We start from the raw sequence: 20,942 nt of genomic DNA on the forward strand, positions 1-20,942 counted from the left end.
CCTATTCATATCCTTTGATCATTTATCAGTTGAGGAATGACGACTCAGTTTTCCATATACTTGAGAAATGAGAAAATCATTTAAAAGAGAAATTTGCTGTAATTTTTTCATAGTTATGATTACTGTATATTTCCCTCTATTCTATTTTCTGCATTTATCCTTTGATCTGTCTACTCTCAATCCTGAACTCCCTTAAAAGTACATTGCTTCCGACCACTGCTTTTCCCAATCTTCCTTCCCTTCTATCAGCTCCCCATTTCTCTTATTCCTTTCCCTTCCTACTTCACTGTAGGGTAACATAGATTTCTTTTTTTTTTTTTTTTTGGTGAGGCAACTGGGGTTAAGTGACTTGCCCAGGGTCACACAGCTAGTAAATGTCAAGTGTCTGAGGCCACATTTGAACTCAGGTACTCCTGAATCCAGGGCCAGTGCTTTATCCACTGCGCGATCTAGTTGCCCCGTAACATAGATTTCTAATACCTCTTTCAGCCAATTCTGATGAAATTACAGTTCAAGTGTTGTCCATCACTCCCCCATCCATCCTTCCACTGTAAATCCTCTTTTGTTCCTCTTTTATATAAAATAATTTACTCCATTCTATCTCTTTGTCCCCCTTCTCCCAGTGCATCCCTCTTCTTTCACCTCTTAATTTAATTTAATTTTATATCATTCCATCGCACTGAACTCACATACTCCTTTTAACTCCCCTAATAAAGGAAAATGTTCTTAGGAGTTACAAGTATCATCTTCCCATTTAGGATATAAACAGTTTAATCTTACTGAATCCCTCACACTTTCTCTTTCCTATTTATCTTTTTATGTTTCTTTTAAGTCGTGTATTTGAAAGTCAAAATTTCTCTTTCAGCAGGAAAAGACCTCTATTTCATAAAACTTATATTTTCCCCCCTGAATAAGTAGCTTGATTTTTCTGGGCAGGTGATTCTTAGTTATAATCCCATCTCCTAGAAAAACAGCTGACCTGGAAAATAAATCTAGGAGAGATAATTTGAAAATCATTGGACTACCTGAAAACCATGACCAAAACAAAAGCTTAGACACCATCTTCTAAGAGATTGTGAGGGAAAATTGCCCTGATATTCTAGAAGCAGAAGCTAAAATAGAAATCGAAAGAATCCACTGATCACCTCCTGAAAGAGATCCCAAAAGGAAAACTTCCAGGAATATTATAGCCAAATTCCAGAACTCCCAAGTCAAGGAGAAAATATTGCAAGCAGCTAGAAAAAAGGAATTCAAATACTGTGGAGCTCCAATAAGGATAAAGCAAGTTCTAGCAGCTTCTACATTAAAAGAACAAAGGGCGTTGAATATGATATTCCAGAAGGCAAAGGAACTGGGACTACAGCCAAAAATCTCGTACCCAGCAAAACTGAGTTTAATCTTTCAGAGGAAAAACATGGGATTTCAATGAGAAAGAGGTCTTTAAGGCATTTGTGATGAAAAGATCTGAACTAAATAGAAAATTTGACTTTCAAATACAAGACCCTGGAGAAACATAAAAAGGTAAACAGGAAAAAGACTTCATGAGGGATATTAAAAGATCAAACTGTTTACATTCCTACATGGGAAGATTATACTTCAACTCATAAGAACTATCTCAGTAAGGAATTCACAGAAGACAAAGGTCTGAACTGAATATGATGGGATGATATCTGCAAAGCATTTATGTTTTCTTCTTTGTAGGGCAGACAGGGTAGGGTGTCTTATGTCTGGGGCCAGAATTGGGCTTGGGGCCTCCTGGGTCCAGGGCTGGTGTTTTGTCCATTGTGCCACCTAACTAACCCATGATGATATCTTTAAAATAGGATTGAGGTATAGGAGGAATGGACTGGAAGAGGGAGAAGGGGAGAGATGGTCTGGGGAGAGGTAGTTCACATGAAGGAAATAAGTAAAAAAACTTATAGAGGGGAGGAGAAGAGAGGGAAGGAGTTGGAGAGTTAGTAAACCTTAATATCATCAGAACTGGCTCAAGGAAGGACTAACATACATACTCAAGTAGGTATAGTAATATATTTTTGGTCTGAGTTAAGGGAGGGAGATAAGGGGCTGGGGGAGAAGGGAAGGAGGGAAGGGCAGATTGGGGGAGTAAGCCGTAAAAAGCAAAACACTTTCAAGGAAGATGAAGATGTTCTGCATTATTGCACAAATATGACATATTGAATTACTTGATCTCATAGGGTGAGTTGAGGAGGGAGGGAGGAAGAAAAATTTAGAACACAGAATTAGCTCAGGGACCTTGAGCTCATCAGAGTTGGCTCATGGAGGGAATAGCATCCATACCCAATTGGGAGGAGTAATCTAACTCTGCAGGAAAGTAAGAGGGGCTGAGGATAAGGAAGGAAGAGTGAAAAAACGGAGTGCAGAGCAGGGGAGAGGATAATCAGAAGTAAAACACTTTTGAGGAGGAATAGGTAAAAAGAAGATAGAGTAAATGTTATGGGAACGGAGTGGGATGAAGGGAAATAGTTATGATGATTGATTATAATAGCAAAGCGTATGGTACCTACTTTGCTGGGTTAATATGAAGAAAATTCTCTGTCAAGCTTAAGGTACTATATAGAGATTATGACAAACAGGATACTATCAGAAAAACCTGGAAAGACCTACATAAACTGAAGCAGAGTAAAATGTACTATATACAAAATAACAGCAATAGTGGGGGATGATCTGCTGGGAAGCATGTGGTTATTTGCAGCAAGGCAATTATCCAATATAACTCTGAAGGACTTATGAAGATTGCAGCCCATCTGCAGAGAAAGAACTGATAGTATCTGAAAACAGATGGAAACACATTTAAATTTTTTTTCTTTTCCTCTTTGACAATTCCTTAATCTGAAGTTTTGGGTTTTTTGACTATTTTCTCTCACAACCAGCTAATATGGGAATTTTTCCATTACTACTCATGTCTAACTTATTTTGAATTGCTTGAGTTCTTGTGGGTGGGGGGTGGGAATGGAGGGAGGAAGAGAAGTTCGAACACAAAGTTTTTAAAAATTGATGTTAAAATTTGTTTTTACATATATTTTGGAAAATAAAATTCTATTCAAAAATTTAAAAAAATCCTATCTCCTTTGCCATCTGGAATATCATATTTCAAGCCCCCTGATCCTTTCATGTAGAAGTTAAATCTTGTGTTATCCTGATTGTGGTTCTATGATATTTGAATTATTTCTTTTTGGCTGCTTGCAATCTCTCCTTGACCTGAGAACTCTTGAATTTGGCTATAATTTTTCTAGGAGTTTTCATTTTGTTATTTCTTTCAGGAGGTGATTGGTGGGTTCTTTTAATATATACTTTGCCTTTGGTTCTAGGATATCAGGACAATTTTCCTTGATCATTTCTTGAAAGATAATGTCTAGGGGGCAGCTAGGTGGCACAGTGGATAGAGTGCCAGCCCTGGATTTAGGAGGACCTGAGTTCAAATCCGGCCTCAGACACTTAACACTTACTTTCTAGCTGTGTGACTGTGGGCAAGTCACTTAACCCCAATTGCCTCAATGAAAGAAAGCTAGAAAGAAAGAAAGAAAGAAAGAAAGAAAGAAAGAAAGAAAGAAAGAAAGAAAGAAAGAAAGAAAGAAAGAAAGAAAGAAAAAGAAAAAGAAAATGTCTAGGCTCTTTTTTTATCATGACTTACAGGTAGGCCAATAATTCTTACATTATCACTCCTAGATCTATTTTTTAATATTTTCCTAATATTTCACATTTTCTTCTGTTTTTTTTCCATTTTAAAACTTTTCTTTTATTGTTTCTTGATGTCTCATTGAGTCATTAGCTTCTACTTGGTCAATTCTAATTTTAAGAAATTCTTCTCTTCAGTTAATTTTTGTGCCTTTTGTTCCATTTTACCTATTTTATTTTTTAATGTATAATTTTCTTCAATATTTTGTTTGCCTCCTTTGCCAAGCTGCTGATTTTTTCATGTTTTTCTTGCATCATTCATTTCTTTCCATTGTTTTTGCTCTATTTCTCTTATTTAATTTTTAAAATCTTTCTTGAAGTTTCACAGGAATCAATTTTGGGTCTGAGACCAATGCACAATTTCATTTGAGTCTTCAAATGAAGCTCTTTTGATTTTGTTTTCTCCTTCTTTATATTTTGATCTTCTGTATCACTATAGTAACTTTCTATTGTGAGGTTCTTTTGTTGTTGTTTGCTCATGTTCCAGTTTATTTCTTGACTTTCAACACAATGTTAAAGTTGGGCTTTGCTCACAGGGTTGAGGAAGGACAGTCCCAAGCTTCAGAATTCAGTGTTGCTGATTTTAGAACCAGTTGTGAGGCTCTGTAAGTTTTCAGTTATTCCAACATAATACAATCTAAGGAGAGGTGTGGTTATTGCTCTCCTTGCCTGTGCTCTAGTCTGTGAGTGACCACAAGAACTATATTCTACCCTGGAGATGTCCTCAGGTCTCTGCTCAACTGCAGTCCCACATTATAGTCTACTAGTCCTCCTCCTTGCTCTATACTGTGACCAAGAACTGCATATGGTCAATTCAACAGCATCCTGCACTCATTACCAGCAATAGGTTCCCTGTATTCTCCTTCTCAACAGTTGTCCAAACCCCTTCCAATCTGTAGGTTGCTGCAGATTCAGTTGCTTCCAAGGGTTGCTGCTGGCTTTATGGAGTGGGGCCTATGCTGGAGGGGGCTTCATTGTCATGCTAACAACCAGGAATAATTTACTTTAAAGCATTGCCAATTAAAAGGCCAAAGCTAAGTAGAAACTTTAAGTCCATAGAATCTTTTTTTTTTTCCCATAGAATCTAAATTGTACTATTGTAAGGAGCTATGTGACAATTCAGTGCTCATTTTCTAAAAAGAACAGTAGAAACAATAAATTTTTTTCAGACCCTTTATGTCTTCAAGAGTCTTGAAGGTGGATTAGTTTTGTTCTGAGATTTTAAAGAGTACAAACGTAAAGGAAGGTAAAAGGAATACACTAGTTCATGAAAGGAAGAAGAAAAGGTGAACTTGCTATTTATTATACTCTGATTGTGTGAGAAGTATAATATACAAAAATGGAGGAAAGAGTCGTGGGAAGTGGGCATCAGACTAACTTCACACTTATCTGAAAGGGACAAAGGAGGGATGAACAGAGAGAGAGAGACAGAGACAGAGACAGAGACAGAGAGACAGAGAGAGAGATTAGTGTGGAAATACTATAGGGAAACAAGGCAAGATATTAGTGGAAGATAACACTGAGGAGGTAATAGTAACAAACTATGTTTCTTGTTCCTGAAGAAGGATTAAAAGGGGGGAAACAAAGAAAAGAAAAGGACTAGAATCTAAAGAAGTGACTATGATTTGCTATTAGGTAGGGATGTTCTAAATCCGGATTGAACTGGCTTGCAAGAGCCAATTGTTAAATTTTTATTTTGAGAATTTCCTCCTCAGAAAACAGTAAATGATACATATAAGGGATCCATTTATTGTTTTGTTGGTAAGATCTAAAAAAGTGATGGAGAAAATGTTAACTACCCTTGGAGTAAGGTCCTATATTTTTTTCCTATTTTTCAGATGACAAAACTTCAGCAGAGGTTGACTTGCTCAGAATTAGACAGGTATTAACTGTCTGAGGCTGTATTTGAATTAGATCCTGACTTCCAGATTCAGTGTTTTATTTACTGGGACACCTATCTGTATTTAATGACAGAGATGATTACCTCCTAATGGTGGAGAAAAGACAAGACGATGTGACAGATTTGAATTATTTATTCAAATATTTAGCCTAGAGAAGACTTACGAGGTACAAGACAGCTATTTTTAAGTATTTAAGAGTTATGACATGGAAGATTAGATGATATATTTGGCAACAGAGGCCAGATTTATGAGCAATATATTGAAAACATAGGGAGGAAGATTTTGGCTTGATGTAAAGGAAACTCTTTTTTATAATTAGGAATGTACAAAAGTTGAGAAAACCCACTTGTGAGATAATGAATTCTCTACTAACTGGAAATAATAAAACAAAGATTAAATAGCAACTTCTCAGAAATGTTTTGGAGAGCATTCTTGGTCAGGTATGTGTTGTATTGGCTATTCTCTGAGGTTGTTTGGAGTTTTCATGATCCTAAGTCACTTGCCTAAGTAAATACCAATTTTCTCTTGATGCTGTTGTATGGACACACATCATAAAACACTATAATCCCAGAACTGAATGGTAAATGACACAAAGAGCATAAAGAATATCAACAAAGACCTGTATAATGTCAAAATTAGATGGAGTGGTCATGTAATGAGTGTGAGAGATAATAGCTAGATACCCAGAACATTGCACTTGTATTCATGAAATATTAAAAAAAAATGATACTTCTAATAGATTGGATGAAGATGTGAAAAATTATTGCATAAAGATGAGAAAGCATGAATGGGTTGTGATTCACAAGGCTGGAGAAAATACCCACAAAGACAAAGTCATTTATTTCACTCTTAACACACACACACACACACACACACACACACACACCCATGCCCATACCCACCCACATACACATACATATGTGTGTGTGTGTGTGTGTGTGTGTGTATGAAGAGAGAGAATCCATCCTTCCATTCTTTCCCCCCAAAAAAGTGAGGAAAAACACTTTTAAAACTTTGTTTCGAGGCAGCTAGGTGGCGCAGTAGATAAAGCATCGGCCCTGGATACAGGAGTACCTGAGTTCAAATCCAGCCTCAGACACTTGACACTTACTAGCTGTGTGACCTTGTACAAGTCACTTAACCCCCATTGCCCCACAAAAGAACCCCCAAAAATAAAAAACAAACAAACAAAATAAAACCCTTTGTTTCCTTTCCAGACCTCTGAAGATGGAAACATGAGTGTTTACAATACCACACAGGATTTTTAGTATACACAACAATTTTGGATGTTGGATCTGTATTGGGAAAAAGCCTTATAGGTCATATAAAGATGAGAAAACTGAGGCCCAAGAAGGCCCTCAAACTTAGTCAAGGAGGTTACCTAACTTGTTCAAGGTCACATAGGTAGTAAGCTTAGAGGTGGAATTTGAACCCTGGTCCTACCAGAACCGGGGTGCTTTCTATAGTGCTATTAAATAACATCCTGATAGCATTAACAGCTAGGTGGCAGAGTGCAAAGCTTCTTAAACTGTGAGTCTCAACCCCATATTGGAGTTGCATAATTGAATGTGAGGGTCACAAAAATTTGGCAACAATAAAAGGTTATATATACCCATTTTATATACCTAGGGACATGTAAAAATTTCTTGGGTAAAAAAAGAGGTTGTGCATAGAAAAGTTTAAGAAGCCCTGCCACAGTGGATAGAATGCCGAGCCCAAAGTCAGGAAGATCCATCTTCGTGAGCTCAAATCTGACTTCTTATAATTAATAGCTGTGTGATCTTGGGTAAGTCACTTAACCCTGTTTGCCTCAGTTCCTCATCTGTAAATTGAGCTGGAGAGAGAAATAGAAAAAGACTCAAGTATCTTTGCCAAGAAAATCCCAAATGGGGTCATGACTGAACATACACACATGATGATGATGGTTGTTATTCTTTTAGTTCTTATTAATTCTCTCTCTTCTCTCTCTCTCTCTCTCTCTCTCTCTCTCTCTCTCTCTCTCTCATTGAAGCTCAGTCTCACAAGGCTTTTGCAAACAATAATAATGCATTTTGACATCAGGATAGGAGACTATTCCTCTAGCTTTTTTGATAGTGAGTTCATTGCTAAGGCACACTTGAAGTATTTTTGGCTGTGTTTTTTAAACTAAATTGCAAAACACTGAGACAGCTGTGGTATTCCTTTGTGGTCCTGAGCTAGTTATAAACATATTCTACTCTTCTCTTTACTGAAAGCATAAAAATAATAACTAAAATTCCCAGTTCCCTCTGATACATTAACTAATTACCAAGGGGCTAAACCAGTTCAGCACTTCACCTAGGTTTCAGGTTTAATCCCATAGTATTTAAATGGTTATCAGAATCCTTTGAAATGTTGATCAGCCAGAAGACTGACAGCTCTAAATCTAGGCCACTTGCCAGGAAAAAAAAAAATTCTCTGTTGCTTCCAGAATTTCTACCAGCTGCCAGTGGAAGATTACCAAATAATCCGTCTAACCTATTTTTGCAGGGAAATAGCTGTGAAATGTGGGGAAATAGTGTGGAGAAATAGGACTTTTAGCGACCGAGTTTAAATGCTTTTAAGTCTTAATTTTTGGCTGAGCATCTACTTTCTGAGAAAATCCCCAAACTGAAAACATCTCTATATGGTCAAACTGAACTGTTAGTCCCTATTAGCACTATTTCGATCAAAGCACTAGAAAGTAAGAACAATTGTGGGTGAGGTGGATGCTGTTACATTAGATATGGGGGAATAATTCATGCCTATTTCCTCCATTTACACCAGAAATGCCTGTTCTCCATGCTAAAGTCTATGATTACTATTATGTATTAGATGTCATTTTAGAGTTTCTCAAGTCACCCAAAGAAATGTGATTAATAGAATCCAAGCAGTTTTGTCTGTGGAAATAATTGCCCCTGAAAATGAAGAGGCTGGACAGAAACATGGAGATTTGCCTGGGAACCCTATGAATAGCTTGAATTTGGGGGATTTCCTGCACTATGCAAATCATAACACTTGAATGTAGGATCTGTGATTCCTTTGGTATGGGCAATTTCCATCAACTCGGTCAGATTGACAACCACCTATTATTTTTTAATAAACATTTTAATTTAAAGTTTTGAGTTCCAGGATGTTCAGGCATAGATGGGTATTTACCTGCATCACTGAAGGGAACTTCCAAATTAACAGCATCACACATACATTTGAATCTATATGTTAAGATCTGTGATCTCACCAATAGAGAAGGTGCCCTAAAAGTCCTACTGCAGCTTTAAGCATTAATTAAAGCATCTGAAGCATAAAACGTCACTAAGACTTTGGGGACAACCTATCTATTAGGGGGAGGTCCGGTCTTTTCCACATACTGGCTGTGGCCATTCACTTAACCTATCATTGCCCCTAAGCAACCCTCTAAAATCATAGTTTACAGAGAAGTTGCCAGTCTACATTGGTAGAGGGAATTCCTCACAGGTTTGGTCAAAACTCAAACCCAGTATCAGCTTAAATTTGTTCTACTTGGCTGCAGGGGGTACAACTAAGAAACTAAAGGGAGCTCCTTGTTGCTTAAAATATTTAAGCAGTCTAGATGAATGCTAGCTAGAAATAGCTTCTAGGGGATTCATGATTTGGATACATCTTAGATGAGATGACCTCTAAGATCTCTTGAGCATCAAGAAGGACATGGAAATCAAACACAACTTAATTCTTCAATCTGACATCCAAATATCTTTCTAATATGGCTCCTTATGTCTCTCCAATTTTTTCTCCCCACTGTTTCATAATACAGACATCCCTGCTCTAGCCAAGCCCCTCTTCTCATTATCCCCAGATCTGAATGCCTGTAATGCCCCCTCTTTATTTTGTGTCCTTCCTCTTTATCAATATATATATCCCATTCACTATTCACTGTCTAGGCCAAGCTTCACCTATTCCATGAAGTCTGTCATGGCCATTAACCATTTATTCTAACCTTTGAACTTGCAAGGCACTTTTTCTCCATAATATTGACTGATGTTTCTCTATTACAGTCCAATGCCAATGTCTCACTGTGCCAAAGTGGTAGCATTAGGAAAAAGAAACTTAAAGGGCTATATAAATGTTTAATGACGGTGGTGGTGGTGGTGGTGATGATGGTTTTGTCTCAGATAGTTTGAACTCTGCATTAATGGGAATGTCCCAGGTCTTGGGATTACTGAAGTACTGATCTGAAATACTGAATCAAAAATGGTTTTCCTTTTCAGATGTTACATAATTTTTGTTCCCTACTTCTCGGATACACTTTAAAAAGAACAAAGTATGGGGCAGCTAGATGGTGCAGTGGTTAAAGCACCGGCCCTGAATTCAGGAGTACCTGAGTTCAAATCTGGCCTCAAACACTTGACACTTACTAGCTGTGTGACCCTGGGCAAGTCACTTAACCCCCATTGCCTGCAAAAAAAACCCCAAAAAACAAAAAACAAAATAAAAAAAGAACAAAGTATGTTATATCTTGGTGCCTTATACTCCTACCAAACTATAAACTGCACAAAGATAAGGAATGTTTGAAATGGAGTAAGGAGCTATAGTAGAAAGAGTACTGAATTTTAAGTTAGAGCATGTAATTCCAAATTCTCCCTCTTATTGTTGCTTAACCTCCTTGGCCCCCAGTTTCCTGAACAATATATATATATATATATATATATATATATATATATATATATATATATATGTATATATATATATATGTATATATATGTATATATGTATATATATATGTATATATATATATATATATATTTTTTTTTTTTAATGAGCCTAAAAAGTTATGTGGATCTTTCCAGAAGTATACTCTATACACTGGAGCATTTCTCCCAGCTCTTTATCCAGTGTTCTGTTTATGGAGTTAGAGGTTGAATCTGTTACTTATTTCGTAAAGGGAACTCTCAAATAAAGACTTCTTCTCTGTGAATGCAGGCCAATATTTTCTCTGTAACTTAGAATCTCTAAAACTTGCTTGAAGAAAGTACAGAGCATAGTGTTTGGCATATGATAGACACTCAGTGATTTGACTAGGGTACCACAGCCAAAATGTATCAAAGATGGGACTTAAATTAAGATCTTGGTTCTGAGGTCACCTTTCGGTTTATTATGCCACGGTGTCTCTCTGTACTCAAACACTTAAATGTTATTATATTGTTATTTAGCAATTTTACATTCATACAACTTGTCTCTTTAATGAGATTGTAGCCTGCTGATGTGCAAGGAGCATTACCTAATGGGGTATGTCTGTAGCAAATTTGAGCAAATGGTGGAATCAGTCATATTAATTACCTTATCACCCAAAATATATAGAATAGTGATCAACACAAAGTAGCTACTCAGTGATGATAAAGCTCTAATCCTGTACTTAACAATCTTGTGTTGGTAAACCTGCTTATAAAAAAGAGTTAATAACAATAGCAATATTTATATAGGTATGTAGGTTTATGAAGCATTTTATACACATGTTATCTCAATTCATTTTCACAATGACCCAATGAGATAGGTACCACAATTTTTTCAGATGAGAAACTGAGTCTTACATAGCTTTGGTGACTTGTCCAGCTTCATACAGCTAGTAACCATTAAGGAAGCATTTAGATTCAAATCTTCCTGATTCCAAGACCAGCATTTTATCCCCTATTCCCTTAAAAAGCTGCTTCCCTATATAGCTTCAAATTTTGTGATTAGCTTTTCTAATGTTAAAATGGGAAAAAATGGATTTGGATTTAGAAATCTATGTTAAAATCATGAATCCATATTTCTTATTTAACATCTCTGTGTTTCTGTTTCTGAATTTATAAATTGAGGATCTTGGGTTAGATTATTTCTGAAATCCCTTCAAGCTCTAAATATGTGGTCTTGTTAGTAGAGAGCACCACTTTACAGATAAAGAAAGAGTCTCAGAGAATTAAGTGACTTTCCTGGGAGGCAGGGTTCAAAACCAGGTCTCTTTATTACATCCTGGCTCTCTTGTGACATCACAAGGTCTCATGATAATGAAAAAATAACTCCTTCACAGTTAGTGTAAAAAAAAAAATCTGGTGTTCAACTCTCCACAAATACACCATTTAGTTAAATCCAAAGGTCAAGAAGTGCTACTTACTAAGGCAAACTTTTTGTTAAGAATCATCTGCTCAACCAGAGATGACTCATTGTGGAAGAGATGGGGCTGCATGTGACTCCACATGTGAGGAAACCACCAGAATTCATCCACAGACCCCAGCAAGAGGTCATCGCCTTCATCTTCCTCTTCTGTGCCTACAGAGAGAAAAAAAGATCATATCATTTCTCCCTTTCCCAGTGAGAATATGTGCATTAATAGCATGAGGCTTTGTGCACGCTTAGAGTCAGGAAAACATGTTTTGCTGTTGGACCATAGATATGCCAGTTGACTGTTCTGAGCCTCCAAGGCTATACTCACAAGGCTATACAAGGATTATACTTAACCTTTCACTCCTTTGGGTTAAAGGGTGTCTGACATAGGGAAACAAATTATTCTGGTAGCATAAAAACCACCTTATGTATATTTTTCTCTCTTCCTCACTGTCTCTCTCTCTCTCATCTATCTGGGTAGGGAAAAGACAGGAAAATATACATATATATGCTACCAGAATAATTTGTTTCCTTATGTTAGACACCCTTCAACCAACAGCAAAACATGTTTTCCTGACTCTAAGTGTAGCAGGCTATTTATTAGATGGTATTGTTTCTCTGTTGCAGTAGATAATTTCAGGGTAGTCCTGCAGATGCAGGAAAAGAGAGAAAGGGATGGAGAAAACAATGTGTAATGATTGGAATGATGCCATCTGCTGAAGACTTACTGTAGAAAATCTCCACCATGAGGTGATGGCCTCTGAGGGCAAGCCATGTGGTCAAGGTCCTTAGTGTCAGTAAGTGATATTTGCTCATGGGTACTGTCTATCAAGGCTACCAGCCAATCAACTTAAGGAGTCTCCCATTTCTGGGAGGGGAACATGAAGTAGGAAGCGGACGCTGGCAGAGGGGTCCAGTCTCCTTTTGCTCCTGACCTCAACATGGTGGGTCAGATGATGGGGTCTCTTATAAATCGTTAGATTGTTACCTTTCTCTCTGATCCTAATACTCTGTAATAAATACTTAAAACACTTAAATTCTCTTGCTAAAGCTTATAATTTATTGGCGACCACTCATTAGATATTTTAGACAGTATAGCTAGAATTTTAGCCCCTTACAAATGGAAATGAAAGAAAAACAATGAATGAGGGATATAAAAAGGCAACAGAGGTGAAAAGAGATGACAAAGGATCTCTAAAAACTACCTCTAGTGTCATTTACTAATAACTAGGATGCCCATTCCATCCCAGTTCAAGACCTCTGTCTAAGGGGAAATGGACTTTTGGACCCAACATAGAAACTTAATTCAGCAGAGTCAGCCCTCTATTGTCTTATCACTACCTTTTGTTCTTTTCTTTCTGCTTTTCCTCCCACTGATAGTAACCAATATTTGAACTTCAGAGTAAAGTACATTAACTAATAGAAAGAGTAAAAATAATCCCCTTTGGCTTCCCCAGGCATATAGCTTATTTCCCAAAGCATGAAATGTGAGAACTCTAATGTGAATAACTACTTTCCTGGCATAACTTCAAATGATATTAATGGTCATAAAATTATGCAACCTTACTTAAAATTCAGCCATAGCATTTGATCCCACAATCTCTTGCAGCAGTGAATTCTTCAGACTACATGTTCACGGTGTGAAGAAAGAATTTTTTTTCTTTACTTTCTCTCTTTCTTTTTTTAATGGCAATAGTAGAAGCTGGCCGAGCTAAAGTGAGTAGTTTTAATAGGGCCCTAGAGACTAATGACAATGGACAGATTGCAATACTGTTACAGCCAACTGCTCCCTGGTCCCTTTCCACTGCTACTCATTCACCTTGTTTCTCCACCAAGAGAAAAGGAATGCCAATTAACAATGGAGAAAAAGAGTCATAGTGTATGATTTACTGGATAATATGAAAGATTTACCAAAGAAAAATGAACATAATGGACTTATCTGGTCATCTTGAGTTATGTCTGGACTCTCAAAATGCACTCTTGCATGGGGTGGGGGGGGAGATGAAGTGTCTGGACAAGTTCCCTATCCAAAATTCAGGTGAAACTATATCTCAAGGCTCTACTGATGATCATAGACTTCCATTAATTATATAAATACTCGCCTCTTGTCATAAGAGGATGGTAGCCCCATGACACCAGGCATATAGACCCAGCTTCATCAATCTAGGGAAGAGACACAGACACAGGGACATTCCTCCTCATGGACCTTAAATAATACAGTAACATACCTCCCACATCCTGGGAAGCTCACCTGAGTCTTACTGTGTACTGTCTAAAGACACCAAGGTTGGCCAACCTAATTAAATCTGCCAGCACTAGCAACATCCTCCATAAATATCCTCTAACACACCACCCCCTTAAGCCGATTATAGAGGTACAATACAGCTCAGCTTTTACTCCCCCAATGTCCCTTGCTATAGTGCAGACTCAGCTCACAGTTTTCAGTATTGTTCCTATTTCTGGACATGATGCAGACTGAGCCTCCAACAACAGTACTAACATGATGATTTATAAAGAAAGCATAGGAGTTGAATGATGTAGAATAGAACAAATGAGGCAATACCTTAACAAAGACAGATGGCTTTCACTTTCATCTTGCTAAGTACTTTACTTCAGAGAAGGATCTTTCTTTTCCTTGTTACATTAGGCATTTCCAATGCTAGGTCATTTTTCTTATATTCTCCCTTTCTCCTCCCTAAACACTTTTGTATGTGTTAATAATAAAAATAAAAGTACAAGTTAATAATAAAAAGTACATTTACATAGCACTTTGATGTTTACAAAATATTTATAAATATCTAATTTTATCCATATAACAACCCTACAAAGTAGCTGCTGTTATGATCCTCATTTTATGGATGAAGAAACTGAGACAAATGGAAGTTAAATGACTCGTCCAGGTTCACATAGCTAGTAAATTATCTGAGGCTAGATTTGAACTCAGGTCTTGGTGAATCTCACCTTTTCCCCTGATTTTTATATTCCCAATCCCTATTCTGATTCCTCTCTGTAACTCTCCTTATGTTTGTATTTGGTGGCTGTGGACACTTACCCACTTGTATGTCTGTATAGCAGAAATTGATCAACTATCATGACCAAAGTCATTCATGTCAACAGCTTAGGTTCTATTCCCAAGATTTCTATGGTTTAGTATCTCTCTCTAGAGCACCAAAGAGATTGGACCAAGCAACTGTAGAATGACTAATGGTCAAAAGGCAAAAAAGAGACCTAAACATTTTGAGGCATGAGCAAAGATTGTGTTGGTAAAAATGCCTTTGTTTGACACAGAAATATAGGGATTAGTATAGGAAGTGACTTCAGGGATCATTTTTACTGATGACGAAGCTGAAGTTCATGGGGATTATCTTGGACGATTATGAGCAAATCATTTAACCTCTCTGACCCTCAATTTTCTCACCTATAAATTGGGTACAATAGTAATTAAAATATGTACTTCACAGGTGGATGGGAAAACACTTTACAAATTAATGTTATTATTTTATTTGCCTATTTGATGACTAAGGAGGCAGAAAGATGTGGACTCAACTCAGAGCCCTAAATGATACACACAGTTTGACCCTGGCCAAATCACTAAATCTTTCAGAATTTCAATCAACTCTTCAAGACTCTAAGTGGAAGAGAAGGTTCTATTCTTTACTGCTAGAGGGAGTTCCTTACCAGAGGTTTCTACTAACAAAGAACTAAACTTCAAAAACAAATAACAGGGGCAGCTAGGTGGCACAGTGGATAGAGCACCGGCCCTGGAGTCAGGAGTACCTGAGTTCAAATGTGGCCTCAGACACTTAACACTTACTAGCTGTGTGACCCTGGGCAAGTCACTTAACCCCAATTGCCTCATTAAAAAAACAAAAGCAAAAACAAATAACACAACAAAAAAAATTACCATTAGTAACAAGGACAGGATTTGAACACAGGGCTTTGGGTTATGCATCCAGACTTCTTCCCACTATAATATGCTGAAGGCAAGTTGTTTCTAATAGCGCGTTTCCTATCATTATGCACCTCATGATCCTCCTCACTATATTGTGGTGGTGGTTGTCTTTCCATCTTTACCCCCATCCCTTTATAATTATTATTCGTGTTTCAGTGAGATATCATACTAACTGTGTGATAACAGCTACTTCAGCTGTTGCTTTCCCACCCTAAGAGGTAGCTGAGAGCATAGAGCCTTGTGAGTACTCATTCTCTTGGGGAACCTTAGGTAATCATTTCATTCCTCGATCCTAGTTCAACTGCCAGATGTCTGTGCTTAAAACCAGAGCTAAGAGAAGCACAGAAAAGAAATGGGTAAGCTCCCTTTCTGGAGGGAGACCTTTTCACTTGGATCTTCATGTTTTACAGTTAATGTAAATAATCCTTCACAATTATCCCTCAACTCTGCCCCACCCTCCCTTCCCAAATGTCTTGTCTGCATTTTTCTTTTAACCCACCTCTAGCTTATTTTTCTTGTTAGTCCAGCCCAAGGGCTTCATTTTATTTCAATACTAAGAGACAGATTCTAAGAGCTCCTTGGAAAAATGACCCATTATCTCTCCTGAATTCAACATAAAAGGATCCATAAATCCAAAGGATGCAGGAATTGCACTAGGGAAGCTTGCAGCCCTCATGACTTTATCTCCATTAACAGCACAATTGACTTGTTCTTGCCTCTTTATACTTTTTAACTCTATCTTTGCTGATATTTTTTTCTTCTTCTTACTTCAATGCTATTTCTTTCAAGAGCTTATTGCTAAGTACCTGGTGATGTAAAGACTAAAAACATTTCTAAAAGACTAAACTTGATGGGCTTTCTGCTTACTGTTTAGTCACTTGCCTCCTTAGAAACAATAACAATAAAACCTGATCAAAGGTAGAAATATAGATTAGAACTAATACTAAAATTCTTCCTTTTAAAGGGTTGGGCTTTTTGTTTTGTAACCATCACATGTCTCTGCTGTATTGTACTGGACAAACTAGAAAGATTATTTGACAATAATAATTGCATTGTAGCTGACTAGCTATATGTCTAATTCAGATGTGGTTTCAGATATAGGTAAGTTTTTATAAATTTAACTCAACAATTAAAAATATGTCATGACTATGCAGCCAAATTTTGATTTCCTAATTTTACTGATTCTCTTTTGGCCAGACCCCATGTTGTTAGGCATGGAAATGGAGAAGTCATTTGGGATGCATAGGCATGGATGAGTTGTGATGTGCATTATTATTAGAAGGAATACTCATACTGATAAGAACACAGATCTTTTGAACTTTTGTTTGTTTTTGCTTTTATTTATTTATTTTTGGGGTTGGTTTGTTTATTTTGGCAGGGCAATAAGGGTTAAGTGACTTGCCATGGGTCACACAGCTAGTAAGTGTCAAGTGTCTGAGGTCAGATTTGAACTCAGGTCCTCCTGAATCCAGGTCTGGTGCTTTATCAACTGTGCCATCTAGTTTCCCTCCATCCTTTGAACTTTGGATTCTCTGTGGTTATATTAAAAAAATATTTATGGGGCAGCTAGGTGGTGCAGTGGATAAAGCAACGGCCCTTGATTCAGGAGGACCTGAGTTCAAATCCGGCCTCAGACACTTGACACTTCAGGCCCTTGAACCTGCATTGAAATCTGGCCTCAGACACTTGATGCTTACTAGCTCTGTGACCTTGGGCAAGTCACTTAACCCTCATGGCCTAGCCAAAATAAAATTTTTAAATATATATATTTAAGTGGAAAGTATATCGACTTCCATTTTATATATCTAATTGGGGAATCAGAAAGAGTAGGAAGAATTTTCTTAAATATTTAAAACAATATTCATACAAAAACAAAAACTGTAATAATCACCATTCTCATTTCTATTTTACAATAATTACAGAGCTTTAACATACCATATTTTCTCTCTCTACTCAAAAACACTCTTACACACACACACACACAAACACAATCATTTTTTTAAGGTCATTTTAGGTGTCTCCAATGACTATTCTACTGCCATCAATAATAACTATGCCCTTTCCTTCCTAGCTCTGTGAAACAGATAATCATATTTAATATAAAAAATATTGTGCAAAATAAAAAGACAAGATGATTGTTCTTCCAAAGCTGAATGATCTTAGAATCCAATGATTTCCTGTAAGGGCTACAAAAAGGTATGACATAGAGTATTGAGAGCTATCCTGAAAATTCATAAGACCTGAGTTCTGACAAACTGGCTTTGTTACTTTGAGCAAGTCACTTAACCCCCTAGTATCCTTGGCAAATATCAAAGGCTGTAAATTGCAGAGGTATGTGCTAAGATTCCTTGATAGAGGGGCAGCTAGGTAACGTAGTGGATAAAGCACAAGCCCTGGATTCAGGATTACCTGAGTTCAAATCCGGCCTCAGACACTTGACACTTACTAGCTGTGTGACCCTGGGCAAGTCACTTAACCCCCTTTGCCCCGCCAAAAAAAAAAAAAAAAAGATTCCTTGATAGATTAATTTCCATCACTGGTTATTTTATAATGTTCTATATACACGGGGCTCATACAAAAACAAAATAATCATAGTAATAATGTGTATTTAGTTATTTTAGGGAAGTTAGGAAATTACTTCATAGCTTCAAGTTTCATACTGTAACAATTAGATTGAAATAATTGGAGATCTTCATCCTGGATAAGAGTTAGGAAGAATTTGATGGATGACATTAAGTATTATTTGAAAGGCTGTTAACCTAGTAGACTAGTTATACATGTTTGGTTCTAGTGAGCAAAAGTAGGAACAATGGATGGACATTGCAAAGAGCAAAATCTAGACTTGATTAAAGGAAAAGCAGAAACAAAAACAAAATCAGCAGCTAATGAGCCACCCCAAAGTGAATATGCTGCCTTGGCAAAGGCTCTCCCTCACTGGGAGTTTTCAAGTAACAGCTGCATGGCCACTTGTTTGTCATGTTATAGAAACAACTGTTGTTTGTGTGTGTCTACATTTTCAGATACTTTCCAGCTCTGATAGCCTTTTGATCTGTGATCTTTTACCATATCTTGCTCTCTCCAGATGTGATGGAGACACAGGTGTGATGGAGTCAGCTTTAACTGGCTCATAAGAACTCATTATGTTTTCTGCGTGAGCATTTACACCTCAGAAACTGGCCAACAGTACAAATCATGGCTTGATATATTGTTTTGTTGAATGTCTTGACAAGAAGGTGATAGAGAAAATGTTAATACAGATTAAACTTAAAAGTGTGTTGTGAATGCTTTTATTTTTCCTTGAAAGCTCACCCCTGGATAGAATCAATGTTTCCTATTTATAAACTACACAAGCTGAATGTGAAAAAACTATAATTATAACTATAACTATATATATATATGTACACACACACAAATATATTTCTATACGTACATACATATATATATATATATATGTATATATGCTACAGAGGTTTCTTGTATCAAGACCTTGTGAAATTCCATGGAAATGGAATATACTGTAACCTACATCTACAATATTATCCCTTCCTTTAAAAAAAAAAGGATGTTAAAACACAAAAACATAGAGCATTATGGAGCACAAAACAGTTGCTTAATATTTATTGAAATGAATTGAAATCACCAGGTAAATGTGAGATTTCTAGTAACATCAGTGGCAAATGAATAGACACAAAAGTGCACTTTATAATATTAAAGCTTTTAAGGCACCATCTACACAAATTCAGAGTAATTCATGTGTCATTATAACAGAATGAAAACCACCAAAGTATTTACACCCACATGAAATTACCCTCACTGTTTTTTATATAGTTACTTAAATGTTAAATTTAGATAATATACATTCAGTTTTAAGACTCAAGATCACAGGTTGATTATGCCAGACATCCTAATGCATAGTATAAGGAATATTTTGAGATATTTCCTATCGTATGTGTTATTAAGTCTAGTAACTAACAACCATACTATAAAAGGTCATTACTTGAACCCTTGTACACAAATCTACTGTTTCCAGCTCTTAGTACAGTGCCTGATATATAGTTGATACTTAAATGTTCATTGTATTGTAGTATACTAGCAATAAAATTGAAAGAGGTTTGACTTAAAACAAGACAAAAGCTTACCTGTATGATAAAACTTCCCTGAAAATCCCAGGTTGAAAGTAAAATTTGTGATTTGAGCTCTCAAAAGATTCTGAGTATCAAGCAGTGCCTGAAAAAGATTTTAAAATATATATATATATCATCAGAGAAAGAATGGCAACTGGTCTACTTTGCTGTGTTTGTTAAGTCATTTTTCTGTTGTATCTGACTCATTATGACCCCCTTTGGAGTTTTCTAGGCAAGATTTAGCATTTCTTTTGTTTTTGTTTTTTGTGGGGCAATGAGGGTTAAGTGACTTGCCCAGGGTCACACAGCTAGTAAGTATCAAGTGCCTAAGGTCAGATTTGAACTCAGGTCCTACTGAATCCAGGGTGGGTACTTTATCCACTGTAACACCTAGCTGCCCCCTTGGTATTTCTCCAGGTTATTTTATAGATGAGGAAACTGAAGGTAAAAGGGTTAAGTAATTTGCCCAGGGTCACAAAGCTAGTAAGTGTCTGAGGCAAGATTTGAACTCAGGTCTTCCTGACTCCTGGCTGGTCACTCTATCCACTGTGCCACATAGCTTCCCAGCTGTTCCACTGTGCAAACATATATATATATATATTTTTTTTTTTGAGAGGCAATGGGGGTTAAGTGACTTGCCCAGGGTCACACAGCTAGTAAGTGTTACGTGTCTGAGGCCGGCTTTGAACTCAGGTCCTCCTGAATTCAGGGCCGGTGCTTTATCCACTGAGCCACCTAGCTGCCCCACAAATAATTTTTGAAACACACTTTCTTAGGGTGATGCACACCATAAAATTAATGCTTTTCACATGGAAAAAATTAATAGCAACAAGTAATTGTCATGTAAAAACTTGAGTCAAGAACCACCCCGTAAGAGAAGAGCTTTGGATTATACTAAAACAAAAGCATTATCTATTTTACTCTTTTTTTTTTAAGATACTAGCAAAAAGTGGCAATTGGAAAGAGTTAGGAGAAGAAAACTAACATCTGCTCTGCATCCAGAGGACTAGACTCCAGTCTGCACATGTTGCTTGTTTCCATGTAAACCCATGGTTTCTAACCTATCAGCCCAAATGCAATAATTAGCAAATGCAGAAAAAATCTGAAAGAAACAGATTGTAATTTTTCAAATATCTTTCTGATCTTTAAAAGATG

General features: G+C 36.9%; 1 protein-coding gene across 3 annotated transcripts in view; it reads right to left on the reverse strand.

Moving 5' to 3' along the window:
• The window catches only part of LOC122731518 (bifunctional heparan sulfate N-deacetylase/N-sulfotransferase 3), a 230,118-nt gene that overhangs the window by 133,570 nt on the left and 75,606 nt on the right, over nucleotides 1-20,942 (reverse strand). For all 3 annotated transcript variants that reach the window (XM_043971676.1, XM_043971674.1, XM_043971675.1), the window contains exons 3-4: nucleotides 19,803-19,890; nucleotides 11,722-11,876 (exon numbers count right to left, since the gene is read on the reverse strand). In XM_043971676.1, the coding sequence (XP_043827611.1) occupies nucleotides 11,722-11,876; nucleotides 19,803-19,890 (243 nt within the window). The remainder of the gene's footprint in view (nucleotides 1-11,721; nucleotides 11,877-19,802; nucleotides 19,891-20,942) is intronic.

The sequence above is a fragment of the Dromiciops gliroides genome, chromosome 6, assembly GCF_019393635.1.
Source record: "Dromiciops gliroides isolate mDroGli1 chromosome 6, mDroGli1.pri, whole genome shotgun sequence".
Lineage (NCBI taxonomy): Eukaryota > Metazoa > Chordata > Mammalia > Microbiotheria > Microbiotheriidae > Dromiciops > Dromiciops gliroides.